The sequence below is a fragment of the Geotrypetes seraphini genome, chromosome 9, assembly GCF_902459505.1.
Source record: "Geotrypetes seraphini chromosome 9, aGeoSer1.1, whole genome shotgun sequence".
In the NCBI taxonomy this organism is placed as follows: Eukaryota; Metazoa; Chordata; class Amphibia; order Gymnophiona; family Dermophiidae; genus Geotrypetes; species Geotrypetes seraphini.
In genome coordinates this window covers 177110053-177135973 of record NC_047092.1, presented here as the reverse complement: position 1 = coordinate 177135973, position 25921 = coordinate 177110053, and the positions used below count along the sequence as shown (strand labels likewise).

At 40.2% G+C, this 25921-nt stretch overlaps 1 protein-coding gene across 1 annotated transcript; it reads right to left on the bottom strand.

Moving 5' to 3' along the window:
* Positions 1-16862: 16862 nt before the first annotated feature.
* Positions 16863-19041, bottom strand: SOX2 (SRY-box transcription factor 2). The gene has a single exon (XM_033957568.1). The coding sequence runs from the start codon at positions 18752-18754 to the stop codon at positions 17813-17815; it is 942 nt and encodes a 313-aa protein (XP_033813459.1). The 5' UTR covers positions 18755-19041; the 3' UTR covers positions 16863-17812.
* Positions 19042-25921: the final 6880 nt, after the last annotated feature.

Genomic DNA, 25921 nt, shown 5'->3' with positions numbered 1-25921 from the left:
TACTTGGGACCTGGGTTGGCCACTGTTGGAAACAGGATGATGGACCTTCGGTCTGTCCCAGTATGGCAGCTCTTATATTCTTATGTGAGACAAGTATAGAACAATCAAGCCATTGTGACATCACTGCTGAGGTTGGCTCTTAGGCATTGGTGGAATGAGGCATTATGACATCACAATCTCAGCTCTGGAATGTTGCTACTCTTTGGGTTTCTGCCAGGTATTTCGGACCTGGGTTGGCCACTGTTGGAAACAAGACACTGGGCTTGATGGACCTTTGGTCTGTACAAGTATGGCAAATGTTATGTTCTTATGATTTTGAAAGCCTTGGAGGCAATCTACTGAGCAGACAAGAAAGCTTTTAGGATCCTTAACTATCATTATAATCTCTGTGTTATTATTAATGGTTCTGATGCAGTGTACTAATCTTTTGAAAGGAGAATCACCTGTGATGATTTGGTTAGTGCTTTTGGGGGTGGGGATAAAGAAGAAATGCCAGGAAGTTCTTCTTTACCCAACGAGTGGTGGACACCTGGAATGCGCTTCCAGAGGACTTAATAGGGCAGAGCACGGTACTGTGGTTTAAGAAAGGATTGGACAACTTCCTGCTGGAAAAGGGGATAGAGGGGTATAGATAGAGGATTACTGCACAGGTCCTGGACCTGTTGGGCCGCCGCGTGCGCGGACTGCTGGGCACGATGGACCTCGGGTCTGACCCAGCGGAGGCATTGCTTATGTTCTTATGTTAAAGTGCATAGGAAAATAGGCCTTGAAATCAAAAGTCATTTCCAACACATTTCCTTATGTATTTTTATTAAATCAGCTTCTTTGTTCACTTCTTTGTATATTTTATGCATTTTTAAGTTGATTAATAAAAATTTAAATTGAGTAATAAAAATTTGGGGAGTGTGTGGTTAGAGCTACAGCCTCAGCACCCTGAGGTTGTGGGTTCAAATCCCATGCTGCGCCTTGTGACCCTGGGCAAGTCACTTACCCCCTCTTCTACGAAACCGCGCTAGCGCTTTTTAGCGCAGAGAGCCACGCTGAATGGCCCGCGTTGCTCCTGACGCTGATAGGAACTCAATGAGCGTCGGGAGCAGCGCAGGCCATTCAGCGTGGATCTCTGCGCTAAAAAGCGCTAGCGCGGTTTTGGCAAAGAGGGGGTTAATGCCCCCTTTGCCCCAGGTACATTAGGTAGGTGTGAGCCCACCTGGACAGACGGAAAAACGCTTGAGTACCTGAATGTAGGGCTCCTTTTTCTAAGCTGCGTTAGTGTTTTTAGCGCACGTTAAACCCACGCTACGTGGCTAGAACTAACGCCAGCTCAATGGTGGCGTTAAGGTCTAGCGTGCACGGCAAGTTAGTGCACGCTATTCCACGCATTAAAGCCCTAACGCAGCTTGGTAAAAGGAGCCCTTGGGCTACAAGTGGTGCATAAATACTAAAAATTAATAAGTAAAAGGTCTAAGATGTTACAAAAATAAAAACAGATCACTTTTTAAAGTGTGATGGAGTCGTTTAAATCAGTGGTTCCCAACCTATCCTGGAGGACCACCAGGCAGTCAGGTTTTTGAGAAAGCCCTAATGAATATGCGTGGGGCAGATTTGCATATCTGTTATCTCCATTATATGCAAATCTGTCTCATGCATATTTATTAGGGCTATCCCGAAAACCCGACTGGCAGGTGGTCCTCCAGGACAGGGTTTGGAACCACTGGTTTAAATGAATAATATGGTTGTAAGTGTTTAAAAATTAGACAAGGCCAATAGGTTTGCAAAAAAAGCTGACAGGTTCTTGTCTTAACCAGAACTGATATATCACATGATGTAATAATGTAAGGAAAACATCAGGTTTCCGGTTCCTTACTGGGCAGCATTCTTTAAATGTTGTTAAAGCAGCCTCAAAGTTTGGGCCATAGAAAGAATTTTGCCTAAAAGCGAATCCTCGTAGCTTAGTTGCAAGGATCCAAAATCGCAACCCCACATGAAATTGAAATACAATTTTAATTTTTCCAGCATGGATATATATATATATAAAGCCCTGCAAGGAAATTTTATTCTGCGCTTTAACACACCCTCCTGACTCCTCCCCCTCCCCTTTTCCCCTCCCCTAGATATGCCGCGAAGCGATGGAGAATGCTGCGCCAAACCCTTAAACTCCTGCTGACCGAACTGCAGAGTACATGAAAACTTCCATGGGGGAAGGGGTAAAACGCGGACCTGACGGACCTGGCGGATCTAAACCCGCACGTCCTTAAAAATCTGAGGTCCGTGCCGCTTGTAGTTAGTTTCAGGCTCTGACAGACCTAGGTGACAGTTTAGCTCTGACGGATCCGTCTCAACATAGGGAGGGAAAAGTATTAGGATCCGTCAGGGCTAAAATGGCACCGAGGTCTGTCAGAGCCTGAAACTAACTACAAGTGGCAAGGACCTCAGATTTTTAAGGACATGCGGGTTTAGATCTGTGAGGTCCGTCAGGCTAGGGTAGGAGTCCGTGAAAGGGCATTTGTTCTCCCAAAGAACCTCTTTCCTGTAGTTTTGCTGGGAGAGAAGCTACCTCTAAGAATTGGTCACTGACTGATAGACGGGGCCAAACCCCAAATGTTTGAGCTTTTGATTTAGACTAGCTTAGAAAATAAAGGCATGCCTAACAATAGTTAACGCTCTGCTTAACCTACCTGTACTGTAAACCTTAACACACACTTTTTCAGTCTATCTTTTATCGTTTATGTAGAAATGTGATCTGTTTGTTGTTGGTTTTGGGTGTTTTGTTTTGTTTTTTTTTTGGGGGGGGGGAATAGACTGGAGGCACTAAGGTGCAACCAAAAATGCTGACGGTCCTAATTTCAGAAATGCAAAAAATAAAAATAAATAAAAAGGCCGAATAGGTTAACGTCATCTGTGTTTCATATCATCAGAAATCCGTTGTTAAGATCTTAAGTGCTACATGCCAACGTCTGAATTTCCTGAAATGTCCATCAGACCTGTGGTTTATAGTTTATAGTTAGGGGTCTTGTCCTTCCTTTGCTTCCTTTTTCAAAAGTGCTGCAGAAACAACTTAAAAAAAAAATAAAAAAAAGTCAGTACTGATGGAGCCTATTTACCACCAATTTTTTTTTTGCATTCACGAGTATTGGAATCTTCAGATAAGTAATATTATAAGTGAAACAGTCTTTAGCTGGGAATTTTAGAAAATGGCAAAACTTAAGGACTAGATTTACATACTAATGAGATGCGCCGTTTGGAAACTAAGAACTGGCAGAAGCCATTAGTACCAAAAGTAATAATTTGGTGTGTATATACCAGGGGTGTCAAAGTCCCTCCTCGAGGGCCGCAATCCAGTCGGGTTTTCAGGATTTCCCCAATGAATATGCATGAGATCTATTAGCATACAATGAAAGCAGTGCATGCAAATAGATCTCATGCATATTCATTGGGGAAATCCTGAAAACCCGACTGGATTGCGGCCCTTGAGGAGGGACTTTGACACCCCTGGTATATACGAATTCATTACTCTTTAAATCTGCAACATAAAGTGCTTTATTGCAACCAAGGAATAGGGGTTATATTTGCTCCTGGAAGATTTAGGTTGTTGCTAGGATCAGAGAACAAAAATTTTTTCCAATAAGTCTTGGTGTGTGGGGGGGAGGGAGGGGGGGAGAGAGAAGGGCTGGCGGGGGAGGGGTTAGAGTTTGTCACAGGGAGAAGTGCGCAGCCATCTGCTGGAACTTCCATATCTGACCTGCTCGCTTCCAGGAAGCCAACTTCTGCCGTCTCCACAATTAGGTCGGCCTAGAAAGAAAAGATCTTCTTTGTCGGAGCCAATCCAAGGAAGCGTTTGACGTTATTAAACATAGTAACATAGTAGATGACGGCAGATAAAGACCCAAATGGTCCATCCAGTCTGCCCAACCTGATTCAATTTAAATTTTTTAATTTTTTCTTCTTAGCTATTTCTGGGCAAGAATCCAAAGCTTTACCCGGTACTGTGCTTGGGTTCCAACTGCCGAAATCTCTGTTAAGACTTACTCCAGCCCATCTACACCCTCCCAGCCATTGAAGCCCTCCCCAGCCCATCCTCCACCAAACGGCCATATACAGACACAGACCGTGCAAGTCTGCCCAGTACTGGCCTTAGTTCAATATTTAATATTATTTTCTGATTCTAAATCCTCTGTGTTCATCCCACGCTTCTTTGAACTCAGTCACAGTTTTACTCTCCACCACCTCTCTCGGGAGCGCATTCCAGGCATCCACTACCCTCTCCATAAAGTAGAATTTCCTAACATTGCCCCTGAATCTACCACCCCTCAACCACAATAAAGCGATTGTGATTTTGCATTGTTGTTAAAAAAAAAGGGGGCCCCAATTAACCGCTGGTGTGTTGCCATAAAGATATTAATTGGAATTAGTAATCACACAATATGTTACCATGAAAGTTTAGTAGGATAATGTCACTGGTATAGTTACATCTTCACTTTTAGCTGTAAACCACTAACAGAAATACCTTTGAAGGACGCTGCACGGCTGGCACATACTGGAAGATAATTGCACACTCAGAAGATAGGAACCAAATGCTGATTACTGGCTCCCTCTATAAACTATTTTCAATGGAGCTATTCATCTACCTTCCTCTGTGATACCTAAGTAAATGTTTAGAAAGAGTGTCATCTTAAAGTGTGCATTAGACAACGAAGTCGTGGTAAATATTTCACTTAAAAGCGGTTCACTCCAATTTTTAAGTACTTAGACTTAAAGCCCTGGGTTCACCTACCAGCACAGAAGCATTTTATATTCCTACATCAAATTCTTCATAGTAAATTTAAGCTTCTAGAATCGAAAAGTACTTCCAAAAATACATATTGCCCGTGCAACCCTTTTGCCCACTTCAAATTTATTCAGCCAACCAAGGAGCTAAATAGGTTTACTGTGGAATGCGGGCTTTAATCGGAAGGATTCATTCCGGGGGGTGCGTCCATTCCATACAAAAGCGTCAAGTAGAGCTGGGAAAAGCGGAAAACTAGACAGAGGCAAGGGAGTCCGCTGGCGGCTGTTTGCTCTTGGCTGCCACAGATTGTGGTTGACGCTGCATGCATACCTAATCCAGGAAAGAATGGCACCCAAAGAGCGTCCATCAGCCATTTATAAATACCAGAAGACTCTCCAGTTCCCGTTTCCTAGCGCATTTATAATTATCGTTAAACAAGAAAGAAAACAAAAATGAATTAATTTATTCACTTAGGCCAGGGGTGTCCAATGTCGGTCCTCGAGGGCCGCAGTCCAGTCGGATTTTCAGGATTTCCCCAATGAATATACATGAGGTCTATTTGCATGCACTGCTTTCATTGTATGCTGATAGATCTCATGCATATTCATTGGGGAAATCCTGAAAACCCGACTGGATTGCGGCCCTCGAGGACCGACATTGGACACCCCTGACTTAGGCCCTCTTGTACTAAGGCAGGGGTCTCAAAGTCCCTCCTTGAGGGCCGTAATCCAGTCGGGTTTTCAGGATTTCCCCAATGAATATGCATGAGATCTATGTGCATGCACTGCTTTCAATGCATATTCATTGGGGAACTCCTGAAAACCCGACTGGATTGCGGCCCTCAAGGAGGGACTTTGAGATCCCTGTACTAAGGTGTGCTAAGCATTTTAGCGTGCTCTAAATCAACACGTGCGCTAACTGCTAATGCGTCCATGCACGCGTTAGCGTTTAGCATGTGATTGGCGCGAGCTAATACTTATCACGCGCTAAAAAGCATTGTGCACCTTAGTAAAAGAGGGGGGTTGATGAATCCTAACTATGGGCTCCTTTTATTAAGGCGCGCTAAGGGGGTTAGCGCGTCGGATATTTCATCTCGCGCTAACCCCTGCGGCAAGCCAAAAAACTAACGCCTCGTCAATGGAGGCATTAGCGGCTAGTGCGGCAGGCGGTTTAACATGCGTTAAACCCCTACCGCACCTTGATAAAAGGAGCCCTATGTAAATCAATTTAATACAGATACTGTAGATTAAACGTCTTTCACCATGACAGAAGACTCCTGATCATTGCCTTACACCTTTTAAAAAAAAAAATACATACACATAGACATACACCAATCAATTTTATGTTCAATAATTTTTATTGAGTTATAATAATAAAAAATATAATACATATAATAAATATAATATAAATAAAATAATAAAATAAATATAATACATATAATAAATCTTACAAAAATATTATGCCAACATAATTAATGTAAATGTACAGAATAGGAACAAAAATCAGTAATTAAGACAAGTACAATGTTAAAGTTAACAATAAAAGATAATAACTACTTGAGCATAAGAAAAGAGACTTAAATAACAGTAATATATCTACCAATAACCTCCCATCCCATCTCTCCAATCCCCCCACCCCTCCACCCCCCTATTCCCAAATGTTACTAATCAAATGTGCTTCACATCCTGATTACAAATGCATTGAATTCACAACAAAGCTACATGCTCTGGCCGATAGCGGCTGAATAAAGGATTCCCAGGTCATCCAAAACCTATCTAGTTGTTTATTTGAAGGGGAGGTCGCCCCAGCTTCCATAAGCATAAGAGAATGAAATGCTGCCCTCCATTGCCAAAAAGAAGGTGGATTTTCCTCTAACCAATGTTGCACCATATATTTCTGACCCACAATTAGGGCCTTTCGACACAATCCCCTTATCCCTTTCTTAAAAGTCCCATCCCATTGAAGGAGACGAGATCCTGGAAAGAACAACTCCAAGAAAAGCACAGATAAACCCTTCAAATTTCCTAATTTGAGGACTCAACCAAAAAGTATTATCTGTTTGACATTTCGGGCATATTCTTGAATCCAAAAAACCAAAATGAAAAGCTTGAACTTGAGAAACATAAGCTCTCATAACCACTCTAAAAAAAAAAAACCCTCTCTCTATAATATATACTAGAAATTGAAGAAACCCTTAATTGAAGAGCTTTCTCTTTCCAATCCATTTTAAAAACTGTTACATTGGTATGATCAGGGAGCTCAAGGGTTCTTAGAAGATTGCCAATTTTCCTGTTTAACGGTGTTGAGCTAAATAATGACTTGGAAAGTGTATCAGAACTTGCCATTATTTGTTACCAGGAAGAAAACTTTTACGCTTACATGGGTTTTTTATAAGCAAACACGGAGCAATTTTTCTCAGTGCGATGCATCAGCAAGTATATCCAAAAGGGTTTAATCTGTTTCTTGCAGGAGGTGTAGTGAAGAGAAATGAAGCAAACACACAGCAGAGTTTCTGCTACTGCCCTGAAAATGCTGGATGGATCATCTCCAATTTTTCTGTGAAATGTTTAATATGTAAGAAAAAAAGCAAGACTTGAGTAATCAAGTCCAACAATTTATCAGCTGAACGTAAAAAAAAAAAAAAAAAACCCACCCAAAATCCATCGACCTTCATGCAAGACAGTAAAAAAGCAATGGAGGTACAAACGTATAGCTTCCATTACATTGTAAGCGCATATTTGCTAAGAAAAACAAAAGCCTAACTTCTAATATTAATTTTGATGGAACAGTAGATATAATGATGTTTTCAAGTTAAGATTAACAAGATATATATGTTTAATGTAGTGAAATCTCATTAAAACTTTAAGAAAAAAAAAAGGGAAGGAAAGTGGGGAAGGAGAGGGGGAAAGGGGGGGCAATCTTCCATTCAAGGGGGGAAGGGAAGTGGGGAAGAGGAGGGGGGAAGTGGGGGAGGGGAGTGGGGGTATAAGATGTTTTGCAATAGGTCATTTGGAAAAATATTTTGAAGGAATGATAAAAATATGTATGACAATATGATCATTGTGAATCTAATCGAAATGAAAATCTATGCCTATTATATTTTATTTCCTTCAATAAAATGTTATAAATTTAAAAAAACAGAAAATGTAATTTATAGCTAAAGACATATAATCAAGAAACTGTTTTATTTTACTTTTGTGATTATGATAAACATACCGAGGGCCTCAAAATAGTGCCTGGCGGGCTGCACGTGCCCCCCCCCCCTCCGGGCCACGAGTTTAAAGCATATGCGACAGCGCACAGCCCCACAGATACAACGCTGGTCATATATATCAACAGTCTTCGTTGAAGAATCCTAAGCAGTGCTACTGTATAGATTAGCGTGTCGCACGCCCGGCATTGTAGCGCGTGCTATTCCGCGTGTTAATGCCCTAACGCAGCTTAGTAAAAGGAGCTTTTTGTGAACTCCAAACTGCGCACGCACTCGCCCAAAAGTCTGAAAGTGCGAGTTGATGCCATGCTGACTGGCAGTGTGTGGTCTATTGTAGAGAATGGGCTTTTTTTTTTTTTGGCTGAAGGCAGAGGTTCCCCCCTCCCCCTATCCCCCAGCATTACTGCACCTGCACTGGATCAGGGAGCCACTGCCATTTACCACAAGAGATCGTTCAAATAGAAGACGTCGCAGACAGGGGCTCAATTCATTCCAATCCTTCCTGCCTTTCAGCCAGCACAAAAATTAGTCTTGCGCCTCAGTGACGGAAGGACAGGGGGGGGGGGGAAGAACCCAACAACCTCGTACAATAACTTAAAGCTAGACCCCATTTGGGATTTCACTAATAAGGGAACCTGTTTGTGGTCCTTATGCCTCTGAAAGGTTAAGTAACCGCTCAATTAGTATATACTGCAAGGCAGCAATTTGCAAATAGGTTGATGTTAACTATTTGTGACACTTTTTACAATTTAAGAAAGAATGTAGTGTATGCGACTGTGGAATACCAGAGAAACTTCATATGGTGTCCAGAAATATTTACAAAAAATAATCTTGTGCTTTTCCCTAAGATTAGATTTGATAATATGGTTGGGGAGGGTGGGGGTTAATAGCATTTTATGTGTACTCTTGATGACTATTAAGTGATATATTTATGATCTATTTGTTATATTATATTGATGCACTTATTGTACGTTTAAAAATGAATAAAGAATTAAAAAAAAAAAAAAAAAAGATTTGATAATATGTTCACTACATTGAACACAATTCCCAAAATATCAATTCAAATGTGAGGGGGAAATAGAGGCAAATCATTAAGATGACTAGTGTTAAGGAAGCCAGAGCGAAGAAGTGTGTGTTTTAGGGCTGGGACTGATGGGATTGATGACAGGTGGCCCATCTCACTCCCGCGCCGCAAGGTTTTGCCCAGAAAGTTTGCGGATGCGTTGGTGTGGATTTAGCCAAGGTTTGCGCCAGTACAGAAACTAAAGAAAGATTTAGCAACAAAAACCGAATTCCTAATGCAGGTTTCTAATATTTGCTTAATGGCGTGTGAAAAAAACACAAGGTCAGAGGGTAAAGGGGTTCCAGGTAGTGCTGAAAATTGAGCGCTATTTTGAAACCAGGGGCAACTGGCGCTTGCTTAATTTTTAGATTTCTTTTAAAAAAAAAAAAATAGGTTCTCAAAAGCCTCCGAAAACTGGCTGAATAAATTTTGGGGAGTCCCCTACTGTAGCTGCAGTTTCAAGAATAAGACTCCAGCTTCTAGGCTAATCCCCACAGCTTAACAGACAGGTCAGGACTATTTAGAGTTGGCCTCTGGGAATTCCTTCACTACTGCAACTCTCCTTATTTTTGCCCCCGAAGAACATCTGCTTTGTACTAAAGACTTTCTCCTATTTTGGGTCTAAGAGAAAAATGCTAATTATGTGCACCCCAATAAGACACAAGCTAATTGAGTTGGCTCTCCAACCTTAAGTGGGCCCAGTGGTTGTTGTTGTTTGTTTTCTAAAAGTCCTACATGCTTTTTTGCCTGAAAAAAAAAGAAAAGAAATACAATTTAAGATTATATCTGACTTCCAAAAAGCTTCTCTCTCTATCGTAAACTGCTGTCAATTTACTTTCAAACACCCTTAGTGCAATTTTGAAGAATTAGACTTAAGCAGTCAAAGTATTGCACTTAACATCGGTCTTAGATCTCCAGAACAATGGCTTCTATTGTTTAGCTAGGCATTCCCATAGATAATTCTCTTCCAAAATCCATTCAAATGTTTTAGTTTCTTTGCTTTTCAATTCTTTGGCTCTTAGAGCTCGATATCTAGATGGTTATTTCTTAATATTCACAGATAAACAATTGAACGTAGTCCTGTCAAACATTGTCAACAAATTTCTTGAGAGATAAAGACTCATAACACGATTAGATACAAATTTAGAAATAAGTGATTGTTTATTGCATAAATAGTAAGGTTTTAGGAGACTGAAATGCAATAACTAATGCCTTTACAAATTTGAGCCTGGATTGTGAAAAAAATTAAATCACACACATACTTTTCTCTCTCTCCTCTCAAGGGACTCAAATATCATAAACTGGAAACTGAAATGACAAAAAAGGCAAGATTTCTTTTCCTTTCAAGCTAAAAAAAAATAATGATTTCAGAACGGATTCCTATTAAATGGGGTTTGAGTGACGTCACGGACAGTATTAGCATAGATGTTGGAAGTCTGGTTGAAGATGATAAGGTTCTCCTGAGGAATTCATTGCTTGTTTTAATACATTAATTATTTCCCTGTCTTCAGCAATTTTGCAATTTGTAAGAGCTTAAAGAACCATCATTTCAGGAAATGCCAAAGGACACATTTAAGTAGTTCTTCCTTTGCAAAATGGGTTGGTAGAAACAGCGAACACTTCTGTGATATCCTAGGCAAAGTATGTACAATTGATGCATATTCAAGTTAATATAATATAAACTCCAAACCTGCTCTTCAGTATTTATGCATTACAGAAAATCGTTTTGATCTGCATTGGATCTGTAAATAAATCTCTACCAAGCCTGATTCCAGTTTTGCAAACCTTATGTTATGTTGGTGGTGGTTGTTGTTGTTTTTCTTCAATGAATGCACATTTTTTAAATACATTGTTTTCTTAAGCTGATAAATGGAGTCCTTGTTTTAACACGCTTGAGAATAAATATGCTCTGGATCTTTAAATAAATTCTTTCCGAATGGATATTTCAATAACAGACCCATACCTTAGTCACATCCTATATATTGTTGTGGTCAGATTATGCACAAGTGTATAGAGATGCTTTAAAGAAGGTAAGAAATCCTCAGGCTATGGAAAAAGTTTGTTTTAAATTATTAGTAGTATTTTTTAAACTGACTCGGAGAAAGTCAGTTCATCAAATAATAATAATCAGTTAGTTCTCAGGAATATAATGAACTATATTTTTTTTTTTTTGCTGAAAGACAATGAAAGAAAGGTGTCACACACAATCTCTAGTCTAAATTGTCCAACTCTAACTGGAGTGTTGTATTTTTTAACACTGGTGTCCTAGAATTACCCCATCCCTCATCTTTGACTACCACCCCATCTTCTAAATCAGTATTATAGAATTGTAATGCATTTTGCATATCTGCCACCAAGTACATCTGTTGACCTTGAAAATCTACATGCAGTCATGTTTACAATTTCATGCACCAACAAACAATTGTATTGTTAAGTAATGCGGAGACCCTGCCCAGTAAACTTGCCCCACGCTGCACTTCCCCCTTTGGATTTTAACGAGTCGTGGGAAAGGAACAGAGGCCACGGGCCAGTGACATCATCATAAACGGTTCCCAGCAAATTACACTAAGTCTAGCCTCTAAAAACAATTTTTGTATGCTCATTTTTTCTATTTTTTTTTTTTTTTTGACATTTATAATAACATCAACAGGTGTACTTGAACCGATCAGTGTGAAATATCAACATTTAGGGCTTCTTTTACAAAGGGGCGCTAGCGTTTTTAGCGCACGCACCGGATTAGCGCGCATTAGCCAAAAAACTACCGCCTGCTCAAGAGGAGGCGGTAGCGGCTAGAGCGTGCGGCATGTTATCGTGCGCTATTCCGCGCGTTATGGCCCTAACGCACCTTTGTAAAAGGAGCCCTTAATCCTATAAGCGAATAAAATGTATAACATTTAAGAAATTATTCTCAGTCACTTCAACCTATACAATGTATAATAATAATAAAAAACGTTTATTCTCTAGCCCTCCCTATTTTGGAAAAAACAATGGGGGGGGGGGGTCACTCTGACTTGATTTTTTTTAAGCTATGCATTTACAGGGTGGTTTGAAAAGTTTCCAAGTTAATTCCATAGTCTCCATCTGAGGGCTATCCACTTAGACCAGCGAGTTTCCATTTTTTGAAGTTATTTGTCCTACGATACCAAAAAAAAAACCTGGAAACTCGCTAGACTAGTGTATAGTCCTGTTGGAGACTGCTTGGCTCTTTTACCAAACTTTTCAAACCGCCCTGGTATATGCATCACATAGTTTTAACAAGAGCATAATCGACATCTGTTTCTAGACATCTATTTGTAAATTAGAGGTCTTTCTATCCAAAAGCATTTCCTCTTTCTGGGCCCTATAGCTTTAGAATAGTAATAGTTAATCTTTGTAAGATAAGACACCACCTCTTTACTTAGACATGGGAAGAGAAATTAAGTTTAAAAAATCCTTTCCTTGTCAAAGTGACCTAAGTTGGTAAAAGATTTGTTTTTTAAACAGCTTTGGATTATTAATCTTTGTTTCATATTTGAAAATAAAGCAAACATTTTTGTAGGGAACTGACAAAATCTGTATAATCTAGTCAAGCTAATAATTTTAATATTTATAGAACTAGGATATTTAATTATTCAAAACAATGCAAGATAGTTTAAAATTAAAGTTAAAGGAAAAAAATACCAAAATGTAGAAACTGTCATAAGTAGTCCTTCACAGTTTAAAAAGTTTAAAAACAGACCTAAAGTTAGATACCTTTAATGCTTCATAACACCTCCAGATGTCTTAGTAAAACTGAATCAGTGAGACGTTCAAGATATTCTTTCTTATCTGAAAACAGTTCCAGTTTTTTGGGTTTAAAAAAAAAAATTATTATTATTTTAAAGCCTTACTATTTTTTCAAACAAAACAGCCAAGGTCACTTTAAGAAAACCATCTGGCGACGTCCACCTGCTCAGGATGTCTGCGACTAAACATATTTTCCTTTTGTCTTTATTATTTAGAGAAAAATGTTAGCAAATATGCAACGAACTTGTAAGGTTGGAAGAGATTTTCTAATAGCCATAAACGATGCATGCAAATCCCAAAAGATGTCAGTTTCTCCGGATTGTCTCTGGCGCTGCACTTCTGCAGGGAAAGATTGCACTAGAACAAAAAATAAAAGGGAAAAAAAAGTATACAACCCAGGAACACGTTTCTGAGCAGGAATTCTGTGCACAAGTGAGTTGCTCTGCCTAAAAAAAGCACAAAATGGATAAATGCAGTTTGCAATTCCTCACTGATATGAAATTTTTAATTGCAAAACTGTTCTGCTTGCTTGTGCCTAGCAAATGATCAAACCACAATCAAAACCAGCCTCTGAACAGTTAGGCATAAAGTCTCAGCCATTGCAAAGTAAACCTTGTGCAGACAAAGGCTCTGTTTCATTTTCTTCTTGTATTGGTTCTAAATGAGAAGCCCATCGCTATGCAGTTAAGAGGTATGGCTTGTCCCCCTGAGGCGCAGATCGCTTCTTTTTAATGTGAGAAAACTGGCAGCTTGCAAACCGTCAATGGAGACCAACACAAAAGTCCTGAAAAGCTGAATGAATTTGGTTTTGTAATGATTGGTTCCCCCTTCCCTAGCATCTTATCTCTGTTCATTCAACCTACATTATTTGTCACCTAATCTCACTTAAGAGGGTGGCGGTGTTGTTTATTTAGCATAACACCAAATAAACAACAAGCAAAACATAGGTTGAAAATATATTGTAATGGGTTCAGTGTTTGGAGCAAAAGATTTCTTGTTATAAGAAGTAATATTTACAATATCTCGTAATAAATACTTATTGCCGACTTGCAATCAAATAGTTTAGTGTATTTTGAACACAACCATTATTTACCTAGTGTTGCATTAAATTGTGATAATTATGCTTGATACAGTTTGTCTAAAAGCCTATAGAAAAGTGGATGTTTTTCGGAATCCACTCTTGCTATGGTTCTCATCTTTAGCCATGGTTAGTGAATAGAAGACAGAAGCAATCTTTTGAGATTCCCTACTGTAAGACTATGTCAATTCTAGGAGCACGTCTTGCTAGAACAACCAAATCCACAAGCAGTATCAATAATTAATTGAACCATTGCTCTTTGACCCTTTGAAAGTCCAGTAGGGACGCATTTGTAGTAATAATACTTAGCAGCTAATGTGAGATCCCTTCCCCTGGGACCATCTGTAATACCAGCTTCACAGCCTTGGCAAGGTATCCTACTAATCTATTTCTGCAGTTCAGTAAAATATCTTAAGACCAAAATGTCAACAAAACGCAGGGGAAAAGGCAATCTTTCCTTTGCTTTCGCTTCTGCTCTATGGTTAGTGAAAACATTCTAAATAACCCCCATTTGACCAGAAACCAAAGTGTGCAGGATTCAGTCCAAAAAAGACATATGTGAACACAATTAAAAAAAACCAAACAAACCCCAACCTCCAGTCAAAGTAGATAAAAATCAAAGTTAGACACTGCATTGTCAAGTGAAATCAACAATAGTTCAGGTTAAAATTTTAATATAGATATGATGCAACATGTCATTCTTGAACTGGAACTAGAATGAGAGAGATCATTTTCATTAATCAGTAAAATTCTACAAAGCCATTCTTAAATTTCTCTTTGGTCCAAAAAAAAAAAATAGCTTTGCACAGAAAAGCTTTTTAAAAACATTTATGACACATAGCAAAATATTTTAAACAAGGATTTTTTTTTTTTTAATTCTAGTACCCAGACCTAAAGTGAACAATTAATAATATAAAATAGGATTTAAATTTGCCAGTCATTTTCTGCCTTTGGTATCTTGCTTAAAGTTGTAGACTTACAGGGAAATTTTATTCTTTTCTTTTATAGTTTTTTTAACCTCCTTTGAACACTTTCATTGTTCTTTCCAATTGTTATTGTTTTCAACTAGCTAAAATTCAGGAAGTCCTTTAATGAATAGTAAAAATCGATTACATCGTTATTCAAAGTTCTCCTTTATTCATATGTGCCGGAGCGCCAAATGTGCTCATTACCAAGTGAATAATCCTCATATACATTACAAATGCTCTGCAATTCTTCGAAATTCTTTTAAATAAAGTTTCTGCATTAATTGGGGGGGAAAAAAATAATTTACCAGTAGTTTATGTTCTGGAATAATAGTTTGGCCTATCTAGGTATAGAATAGTCTAAAAAAAAAAATCTAAACAAATAAACATGATCACCCAAAGTAAAAATATGTAAACAAGGTATTTTCGCAAGATACTTCTAATGTCCAGGAGTTACTATTGTCACCTTTAAGCCAAGGCCAAATCTTGGAGCAATCTGGCAGTGAAGACATGAAAAACACTATAGCATGCACCTAGGAAAATGAATTCACATCTTGCCCTTTTCAAATAAAACTAAGTTGTACTATTATTTGAATCTTTTTTTTTTTTTTTTTTTACTGAAATTAAGTTATAACATTTTTGTATTCTGCATTTTTTTTTAAATTAGTTTACCAGAATTATGTGCAAAACATAAGGGGACGATTTAAATGGTCATTTGAGAAATAAGCCTTTTTATGTAAAACTATTTCAGTTGGGTTTCTGGTTCATCTTTAAAGAAACTGACTATAAAAACCACAACTATGCTTTCAAACTGTTATCACTGGCTAGTTCTAGCCGCTCTCTTCCAGTTATTAGTCACTCTTCATATCGAGGGAAGATATTTGTACAGCTCAAGCGCTCGATCATCTCATTTTTAAAAGTGATTAGACTCTACAAAGTAGACATGGAAAGGACTACCTCGAGATTTAGCATTTTCTAGCCTAAAGGTTAGTGCAGTGGCCTAGGGAACAGGTTCAATTCCCCAGCTCCTTGTGACTGGGCAAGTCGCCTAACCATCACGTTGCCCCAGGTACAAAATGAATTATCTGTATATATAATAATGTAAACCGCTTGGATTGTAATCACAGGCGGTATACAAGCCGTCGAAAAGTTGTCAGCCCGACCAAGAAGAGAATGACGTGGAGCCACCAAACTCACAAGTTATTCCGCACTTTTCGTTTCAGTGATATGAAACGAAACGCAAAGTGTCAAGAAAAGTGCGGAATAACTTGTGAGTTTGGTGGCTCCACGCCATTCTCTTCTTGGTCGGGCTGAGAACTTTTCAGCGGCCCCTTTTTTTTTTCCTTCTCTAATTTGACAGCCTTTAAATATTACCCACATTTTCGTTTACATGGTGTAAATTTCAGGTTTGTTCCGTGGTAAATAAAATCAAACAAACGAAGCAAAAAGTTGCTCACAAAGACCTTACGTTACACTGATAATATAATCATCTTTTACTATATTTACTTTTTCCATAACTCCACTGAGATCTGCACGATTCTCCACCTAGCAATGCCACCTATAATTCCTTCCCTGGTAATTGGAAAGCTGTAGCCAGTTAAAAATAATAATAATTGCAGCAGTAAAAGAGAACGTAAAGTAACGCCTCTTTTCTCTCTTCCTGGCTCTAATATTGGAAACGTTTTATTTTGCTGGCCAACAATGATTCGGTTCAAGATGAATTTCTGGCAACAAGTTGGAAAATTCAAAAGCACGCCTAAAATCTCTTTCCTCCATCAGACGCATTCATTCATCTGGTAGAGCTTTACGATCAAGGCTGGCTATTTAGCTCAAACAATTCATATTCTACTCAACAAATACATTCTCTGTGCATTTTTTTTTTTTAAAAGACCAATGCTAACTGTTTATTACTCTGGCTAATCTGCCTGAGTTCATCAAAAATAATTGCAGGAATATTTGAAAATAGGTCAACATATTTAAAAATAAATCCAAGACTCAAAAGTAATTTCAGTGTCCATATTTCAAAAATTTATTTATCTCAAACTGTGCATAATGGAGTAAAAACTTAAGTTGAAAATGTACCAGTTATAAGGATGGTATTAGTTCAAATATATACATGGGATTCTCGGCATACTGGTTCAAATAATACAGAGCCGAATCTTTAAAATACAACTACGGAAAATGAGGTTGGGGGGAAAAACTTTTTAAAATATCATCACAATAAATTTACAGAAATATTACAAACCATAAGAAAATAGTTCAAACACAGTAGTTTCATGTTTTTGTTTTTAAATCTCAACAGAATGGAAAGTTTGGAAACAAAAGCTATTATAAATTAACAACAGTGTGAAACTGCCTGGTCATTTTTGTTTTTCTTTTTTTTTAAACAATGTGTAAAAATGATTTTTTTTTTTTTTTTTAGTACAATCTAAACTTTTTGCCCTTTTTATAGAAAACCAATTAAATGGTTTTGCAAGTACTCCTTCTGCTTTTTATTTCTTTTGTACAATGTCTAAAAACAATTAAAATGTCCAATTTTTTTTTTTTAATAACTTTCCATTTACAACTGACCTTAAGAGGCAGTTGAGTTATTCTAAGATCTGCAAGTCGACTGTTTTAAAAAATATTGGCAATTTTTCCAGTGTACAAAGAGTGGACATTTTGATTGCCAGGTTAATTTGATAAATACTGTACAAAAGTTTGTTTGCAAATATTAAAACATTGTCTTCTTTTTTTGAGACTAAAGCTCTAAATATTACTGGCAAAGACTTTTGCAAACTTCCTACCGTTCCACTAGAACTTTTTTTTTTTAAAAAAGTTTCTTCCCTTCAGTTCTATACAGGTTCTTCTTTTCCCTCCCCAGAATTGTTGGGGGTTTTTTTACTGTACAAAAAAATAGTCCGAGAGACAGAGAGAGAGGAAGAAAGAGAGAGGTCCAGAGTGACTCTATGAAAAGGGGTTCTCTTTACATATGTGATAGAGGGAGTGTACCATTAATGGCTGTGCCGGGGACAGGTGCACCCTGATAATGCTGTGTCATGTGCAGTCTGCTTGGGGGGGCCGGTTCTGGCACTTCAGCCCCTGGCAGATACATGCTTATCATGTCCCGGAGGTCCCCCGCCTGGCACGGAGCCCTGGCATGGGAAGAAGTGACTACAGGCGGGCTGGAGCTGGACTCCGACTTGACCACCGAGCCCATGGATCCCAGGGTCATCCCGGGGGTCCCCTGCTGGGAGTACGACATACTGTAGGTGGGCGAGCCGTTCATGTAAGTCTGCGAGCCGGCCATGGAGTTGTACTGCAGGGCGCTCACATCGTAGCGGTGCATGGGCTGCATCTGAGCGGCGCTGTGCGCGTTCAAGCCCGGGTGCTGGGGGTAACCGAGCTGCTCCTGCATCATCCCGTAGCCCCCGTTGGTCCAGCCGTTCATGTGCGCATAGCTGTCCATCCTCTGGTTCACCCCCGCGCCCAAGCTCGCCCCAACTCCGACCCCGGCGCTCATGCCGTTGCCCCCCGGGGCCAGCAGCCCGCCGGGCAACGTGTACTTATCCTTCTTCATCAGAGTCTTGGTTTTCCGCCTCGGTCGGTATTTATAATCCGGATGCTCCTTCATGTGCAGCGCTCTTAGGCGCTTAGCCTCGTCGATGAAGGGTCGCTTCTCGGCCTCGGACAAAAGTTTCCACTCGGCGCCCAGGCGCTTGCTGATCTCCGAGTTGTGCATCTTGGGGTTCTCCTGCGCCATTTTCCTCCTCTGGCCCCTCGACCACACCATGAAGGCGTTCATGGGTCTCTTGACCCGGTCGGGGCTGTTTTTGGGGTTGCCGCCGGCCGAGTTGGCGTTGCCCGTGCCCCCCGAAGCCTGCTGGGGGGCGGGAGGCTTCAGATCGGTCTCCATCATGCTGTACATTCAACCTGCTTTGTCCAAGGACCCCCCGAGAAAAAGTTCTTTGGGTAAAACGGGGAGGCAGGGTTGGACGCGCAGAGGCGCCTCGATTACGCGTCTTAGTTCACAGCTCCCAAAGCCCAGCGCTCTTCTTCCCCTCTGCTATTCCGGAAAACTTCTTTCCCCCTTCTTTTTTTTTTTTTTTCCCTTTCCTTCTCTCCTTTCAAGTGGGGGTTCCAGCAAATTACTTTTTCCCCCTTCCACGCGCGCACGCACAGCCTTGACAACTCCAGCTACTTTTTTGACCAAGTTAATAGACAACCATCCATGTGACGGGGGCTGTCAGGGAATAAATGCGTTTCTCCGGACCAATCAGGGCGCGCCCGCTCCTCCACTGAGGACAGGCTGCCGTCTCGTTTGCATGAAAGGGGGCGGGGCCGCGCGCGGCCGGGATGGCTCGGCGGCTGCCGCTCGGGCGAACCACTCGCGAGCCTTCGGAGCTCGTCGCAGCAACAGGTCGCTCGCGCCCTGCGGAGGAAGTTGTTGCGTTAAGACAAAAAATCATAAGGTTGCGCGCTCGGACGACGCGAAAGGGGCTGCGCGGGCTCCCCTTAGCCTTCCGCGCTCGCTATTTGCTCCGTCGCCCGCGTTGTTGCAACGAGAAACTCGGCAGCCCCCCCCCCCCCCCCCCCGCATTTGATGGGGCCCGGGCTTAGACGTCCCCAGGAATGCAAATTTAGGAAAAGCCGTAAGCTTTGACCTGGGGGTTTTGCAGATGGGGGGGGGGGGGTGGAGGGAGGCCTCTTGGCAGCTTCCTCTCCCCGGCCGCCCCTCCCCCTCGAGTCTCTGTTTAAAACAAGGCAAAAAGCTCCCCTGGCAACGGAATCGCTCTTTAATGCTACCAGCTATAGCCAAAAAAAAAAAAAAAAAGCAACGTGAACCGTCATATTTCAAATGCATATGACATTTTTTTTTTTTTTTTTTTGGGGGGGGGGGGGGTAAAGTATTTTGCAACCGAGGCAGCACATTGCTGAGTGCACATTAAAACTATTGTTGGACTTTATTTTCCTATAAAATCAATAAAACTGATTGAACTAAAAAAAAGTCCATTATACTGACTCCTTTTCTGAGCAATTTAAACAGGGGAAATGTTGTGCCTTAATTAATCGTCTCCTTAAACCTTAAGTTTCTATACCGCATCCTCTCCATAATTATAGAGCTGGGCAGGGTTTACAAGAGCTTAATATAGGAAGGAACAACATCTTGGGTTTGGGAGGTTGAGTACAGGGGGGGGGGGGGTAGAGCATTACATTTTTGTGAAAAACCTAGTTTTCAGGTGCTTACGGAATAGTTGGAAGGAACCCAGATTCCGTAGTGGGGCAGAAAGATTATTCCAAAGCCCTGTGATTCGGAAGAAGAGAGATTTGCCCAATTTTCCCCGCATAGAGGATACCTTATTAATTCCCCACCCCCCCAAAAAAAAAATAAACCCCCAAACCTCCTAAATGACCATCCAGCAGGACTGGGCTGCCTTCATTGAGCCCTAAGTGCCTGATGAACCTGGCAGCCAGTTGGAAGAATTTGCTGACTGTAATTTTAGCCGCTTCTCCATTGTCCCAAAGGAAAGATTTCAATGGAGGGAAGCTGAATACCAGGAGAAAATGGCACCACGTCCGTTACAAATGGCCACTTTTTGTTTCTCTTGTTGTCACTACACGGTATCAAACAAAAGCCCGGCTAAACTTACTTCCACCCTGTTTGTTGGGATCTCTGGTGTGTAAAACGCACTTGACTACCAATAAAAAGGAAAGAAAAAAAAAAACATCCAGCCCAACCCCAAAACGACTCGGGTCATTTCTGTTTTATGGAGCGCTTCAGCCACGCAGGGTTTTGGGGGGCTCTGTTCGTGGACAGTGAGTCCAGTATATCGCCCTGAAACGTATCTGCTTCTTTTCCTCTCAGCCTTTCAGAGGCAGAACTTCAAATTCTTTTGGTTCAAGACACACCACAATGACACAATCGACAGTGAATCGGCCTAGCTTTGAAAGTTGGGTTAAGCGGACGCATTAAAAAACAGTGGTCTCAAAGTCTCTCCTTGAGGGCCGCAATCCAGTCAGGTTTTCAGGATTTCCCCATCGAATATGCTTTGAAAGCAGTGCTTGAGGGCCGCAATCCAGTCAGGTTTTCAGGATTTCCCCATCGAATATGCTTTGAAAGCGGTGCTTGAGGGCCGCAATCCATTCAGGTTTTCAGGATTTCCCCAATGAATATGCACTGAAAGCAGTGAATGCACATAGATCTCATGCATATTCACTGGGGAAATCCTGAAAACCCCGACTGGATTGCAGCCCTCGAGGAGGGACTTTGACACCCCTGCCCTAGAAGAATATGAATGACCTTTGCAGAGAGAAGAGAGTCCCTCTGAGTCAGGGATCTCAAAGTCCCTCCTTGAGGGCCGCAATCCAGTCAGGTTTTCAGGATTTCCCCATTGAATATGCTTTGAAAGCAGTGCTTGAGGGCCGCAATCCATTCAGGTTTTCAGGATTTCCCCAATGAATATGCACTGAAAGCAGTGAATGCACATAGATCTCATGCATATTCACTGGGGAAATCCTGAAAACCCCGACTGGATTGCAGCCCTCGAGGAGGGACTTTGACACCCCTGCCCTAGAAGAATATGAATGACCTTTGCAGAGAGAAGAGAGTCCCTCTGAGTCAGGGATCTCAAAATCCCTCCTTGAGGGCCGCAATCCAGTCAGGTTTTCAGGATTTCCCCATTGAATATGCATTGAAAGCAGTGCATGCACATAGATCTCATGCATATTCACTGGGGAAATCCTGAAAGCCCGAATGGATTGCGGCCCTCACGGAGGGACTTTGAGACCCCTGCATTAAAAACACCCTCTTTTTAAGGAAATTTTTTCTCTCTCGTCTTTATGCACAAAATATTGTGCCGTCTCCTATATTTAAACTGTTCATCAGATTAAACCCAAAAATGACTTAAAGAAAAAGTAGATAGGAAAGGCGGTTGGGAACTGTACTGGCCCTCTCTTGGCTGTAGTTGTGGAGCTGGTGCGCCCTCTAGTGGCTGCTTTTCCAAAATGTTTTATTTGGAGGGGGAAAAATCCGATTTCAAAACTGAAATCACAGGTGCCTAAATAGGGGGAGGGGGTATCCCCTTTGACTAATTAGCTATATACCAGGGGGTGCCGAATAGTTCACAGCCCAACCAACAGTTCCTAAATTCTGAGCCTTACTTTGCCACTGTAGCTGAAAAGAGTGTTATCTTATTTTGTTAAGTGACAATTTGCAGAAACAAATGCTAAGTTTTTGTTTTGCTTTTATATACATTGTTTCAGATCATTGATAGAACCATATCCACGTCTTTTCAGCACCCCCTCGTAATATATGGACTATGATCCTAGGTCAGGGGTAAGCAATTCCGGTCCTCGAGAGCCGGAGCCAGGTCAGGTTTTCAGGATATCCACAATAAATATGCATGAGACAGATTTGCATCTCAAGGAGGCGGTGCATGCAAATCTTATCTCATGCATATTCATGGTGAATATCCTGAAAACCTGACCTGGCTCCGGCTCTCGAGGACCGGAATTGCCTACCCCTGACCTAGGGTATCAGATATTTATTTAGTTAAAAATGCAGACGTGTCATGGGTGGCCGATTCACGAAAATAGGTACAAATTATTTCATTCATCCTGTGAATGCATTATGATTGCCTGGACAATATAAAGGGCGAACTGGGTGTTTACATCTGGGGCTGCGCTTGATAACATTATACGAATAGTTATTGGTAATTAAGGATGAAGGTAAAGGGACGGCGTGGACGTTACTCGGTTTTCTTAATGGCAATACAGATATTTGGAGCACTGTAACCAAATTTCGTTGTGCTGTCTCTTCAACTTAAAGATGAGCGAGGCAAGATTAGTTGCTCTTTCTAACACGATTCAGAAAGTGATTGATTTTACAAATGCAACATTATCATGGTTTTTGTAGGAGTTTTATAAGAATGGAAATGTGCAGTCTCTTCACTTTTTATATAAAATAAGACAGCTGTATTTTTAACACTTGTCAAGTCATTTTAATATTTTTTTTATTTCAGCTAGTGTTTGTAGAACGAGCAGAGAAATATAGCCAATGCGAGCGTAGAGTGGCTAAAAATTAAGGCCAGGGAGGAGAAATGTCTCGCGGCTATAACAGTCGTCTCTTGCTACGGTGGATATAAATCATTCCATCGTTACACCTAAACGTGCATTCTACGATAATGCTGTGATCTTTTAGGGCTCGTTTACCTAAGCTGCGCTAGCTGAAAAAATTACCGTCTGCTTAAAAGGAGGCGGAGGCGGCTAGCGTGCGCTATTCTGCGCGTTAAGGCCCTAAAGCACCTTTGTAAAAGGAGCCCTTTATTGAGTTTAAAAAAATAAAATAAAATATACATAACAAAAATCTTACAAAGAAATATCGTCTCAACTCAGTGAATATATTGTAGATATACAAATTCAAAGACATCAACAATCAATTATCATCACAATACAAATCTATGAGCTTTAGAAACACAAGTGTTTGCTGACACAGCAAAAACGTGACGTCCAAAGCTCTGTTTAATATTTGTTCATAGGTCCCCCGTAAATTACAAGCCAATGAAATATAAGTATCGCATTATGTTTATCAGCAAAAACTATTAATGTTTGATATGATCTTACTTTTGGCAAACCTAAAGTGAATTTCTGGTAGACTTCGATCCACTTTTGTCCTAAGAAGCAAAATAGAGGTTTAACTTGTGGTAATTAGGTGAGAACTAGCCAAGCTATGATGCTTGTTAAAACCACTTCTTTTCTGCATCTGCATTTGAGTGTGTTCCCTTCCACTCTTAATCTTCTTATGGAAATGAAGGCGAACCGTGGGGAACCTGCAGAGACTTCGAGAATGTCCTTGTTAACTGGAATTTCTCAGCAGTGCTAATTAGCAAAGTCTGACGACCACCAGTATTGGGGGGAAGGCTCTGTTTAACCACTCACAAACCCTTCCGAGGAAGAGCAGGCTCATTTTATTTTGCAATTAAATTCTGAAAGAGGCCTATTTGACAGTTTGGGCTATGAGAGTTTTATCTCCCTGTGAAATAATTACTGCCTTGATAACTCAATTTTGTGCAAAATGTCAACTGCGAGATGCAAAAGTTTTCATTTCATTGCATGCAAAATTATGTGAAGGAGGAACAGGTCGGAAGAGGAAATGTACAATTCTGGAATGATTTAGCTGAAGCAGAGAAATTCACATTGGCACACTCAAATTATTTTAAAAGCTCCAGTTCCCATTGGTGTGACCTAAGGAAGAATCGACAAGCTAAGAGAGAGTTAAAAAATATATAGAGATTCTCAGGTTAATTATGATTTGGGCAGAAAAATTTAAAAATATTAACTATAAAACCTGTTTTGCACCATGAAAAGTAACTTTTTAAAAGGCAGAAAATGCGTTGTTACCATGCATAGGTTTCAAAACATGAGCCACAAACTGGCAATTATTCTTTAGGGAAGGATTACTTTATTTTTTGGAATTAACAGTTTAGCGACTCTATTCAGAACTAGTTTGTAGGACTTTGTCAAGATTCTTTGCGCTTTTTTTTTCCTTTCTTTCTTGTGCGACTTAGATCAACAAAATTACACTGGGATAATCTTACTACTGTAAACATAACTTTTATAATAAATTTGTCAGTTGCATTAAAGTCTATCTTCATCGATATTATCATATTTAAAACATTATTTTATTAGCTTTAATAGGCTTGTCAAAACTAGGGGATTATAATGTTCAGATGTCAAAGATTGCTTTCCAGGTATTGATGAAACCAGAAAAATCAGCTTTAAAAAAATATATATATATTCCAAGTTACCCAGGAAACCATCCATTTTCCTCACAAATCATTTACAAGTACGAGCGAACAAGAGAATCGTTTTATTCAGGGATATTTGCAAGCCGAGGAATTGACAGCGACCGGGGCGCTAGGCTCCTTCTTTCATCCAAAGTCTCGATGATGACGACACAAACAGTACGAAGAACGTCAACGACGGCGGCGGCGATGATGACGACAGAATCCATGTGCTTCCAAGAAAACAAACAAACAAACAAAAAACCCCATCGCCAGAGCACTGCCAGGGTAGTTTATGTTGTAGTAGATTTTATGTTAAGCGACTTTATTCATATTACCCCTCACTCCCCCATCTCCAGGGTTCAACCACATGCCAACAGTATGTAATAACTAATAAAAACTGTATTAAAAATAAACTGAATTCCTACAGACCTATTAAGCCTCTCCAAATATGCTGCACGGATCCAGCAAGGTTTCCGTTGAGTTTTGCGGCAAGTAGTGTGAAAATGAAATGCCAAGTCTAAGAAAGCAAAGATGTTATTTATACAAATTTGGGATTCATATTTGCAAGATTTGCATCCTAAGGGTCGTAATGCGATTTTAAGTTGGATCTCTTAATTGGGTTTTTTATTAAGTTAAATGAAGAGAGTAACATTGGGTAGAGAGTACTATTGGGTGAGAAGGGGTGGGTGTGGAGAGGAATGGTAAAGGTTCAAATTCATATAGATAAGCGGGGGTTTAATGATATTGGAATTTGTCCTTTATTATGTATATTAATAATTGATGCATTATTGATGTCTTTTGATGCTGTATTTATTGTATTTGATGATATCTGCATCAATAAAAACTGTTTGAATCTAAACTGTGACACACACACTGCTCTAGGATTGCTTATTCTCCAGCATTGAACCTACTGGATGAAGTTATAATTCTGCGCTCTCCTTTATGACTGTGCAGCGAATTGTCCTTTTCTTTGGCAATCTGTACACGGGTTATTCTATTTTATTATTTAGCTTTCCGTAATCACCCCAATAAAAAAAAAAACTCTCCTCAGGCTCAGTTTTTCACTGAAGCTCCTTAAATGTTCTACCAGCCATAATATAAATGTATTTTCGTGTCCTGAATGTAGATCTCTCAGTAGATTGGAAGCTGCAGTTTGGAAAATATGGGAGATCTCAGGTATATCAATTGCACAGGTGTTCCAGTACTACAAAACATTATTAAATATCTTACAGAGAAAAATAAAGGCAGATAAAGACCATATATGGCTTGCCATCTGGTATCACTTCCTCTTTCTTAAGAGATCCAATGTA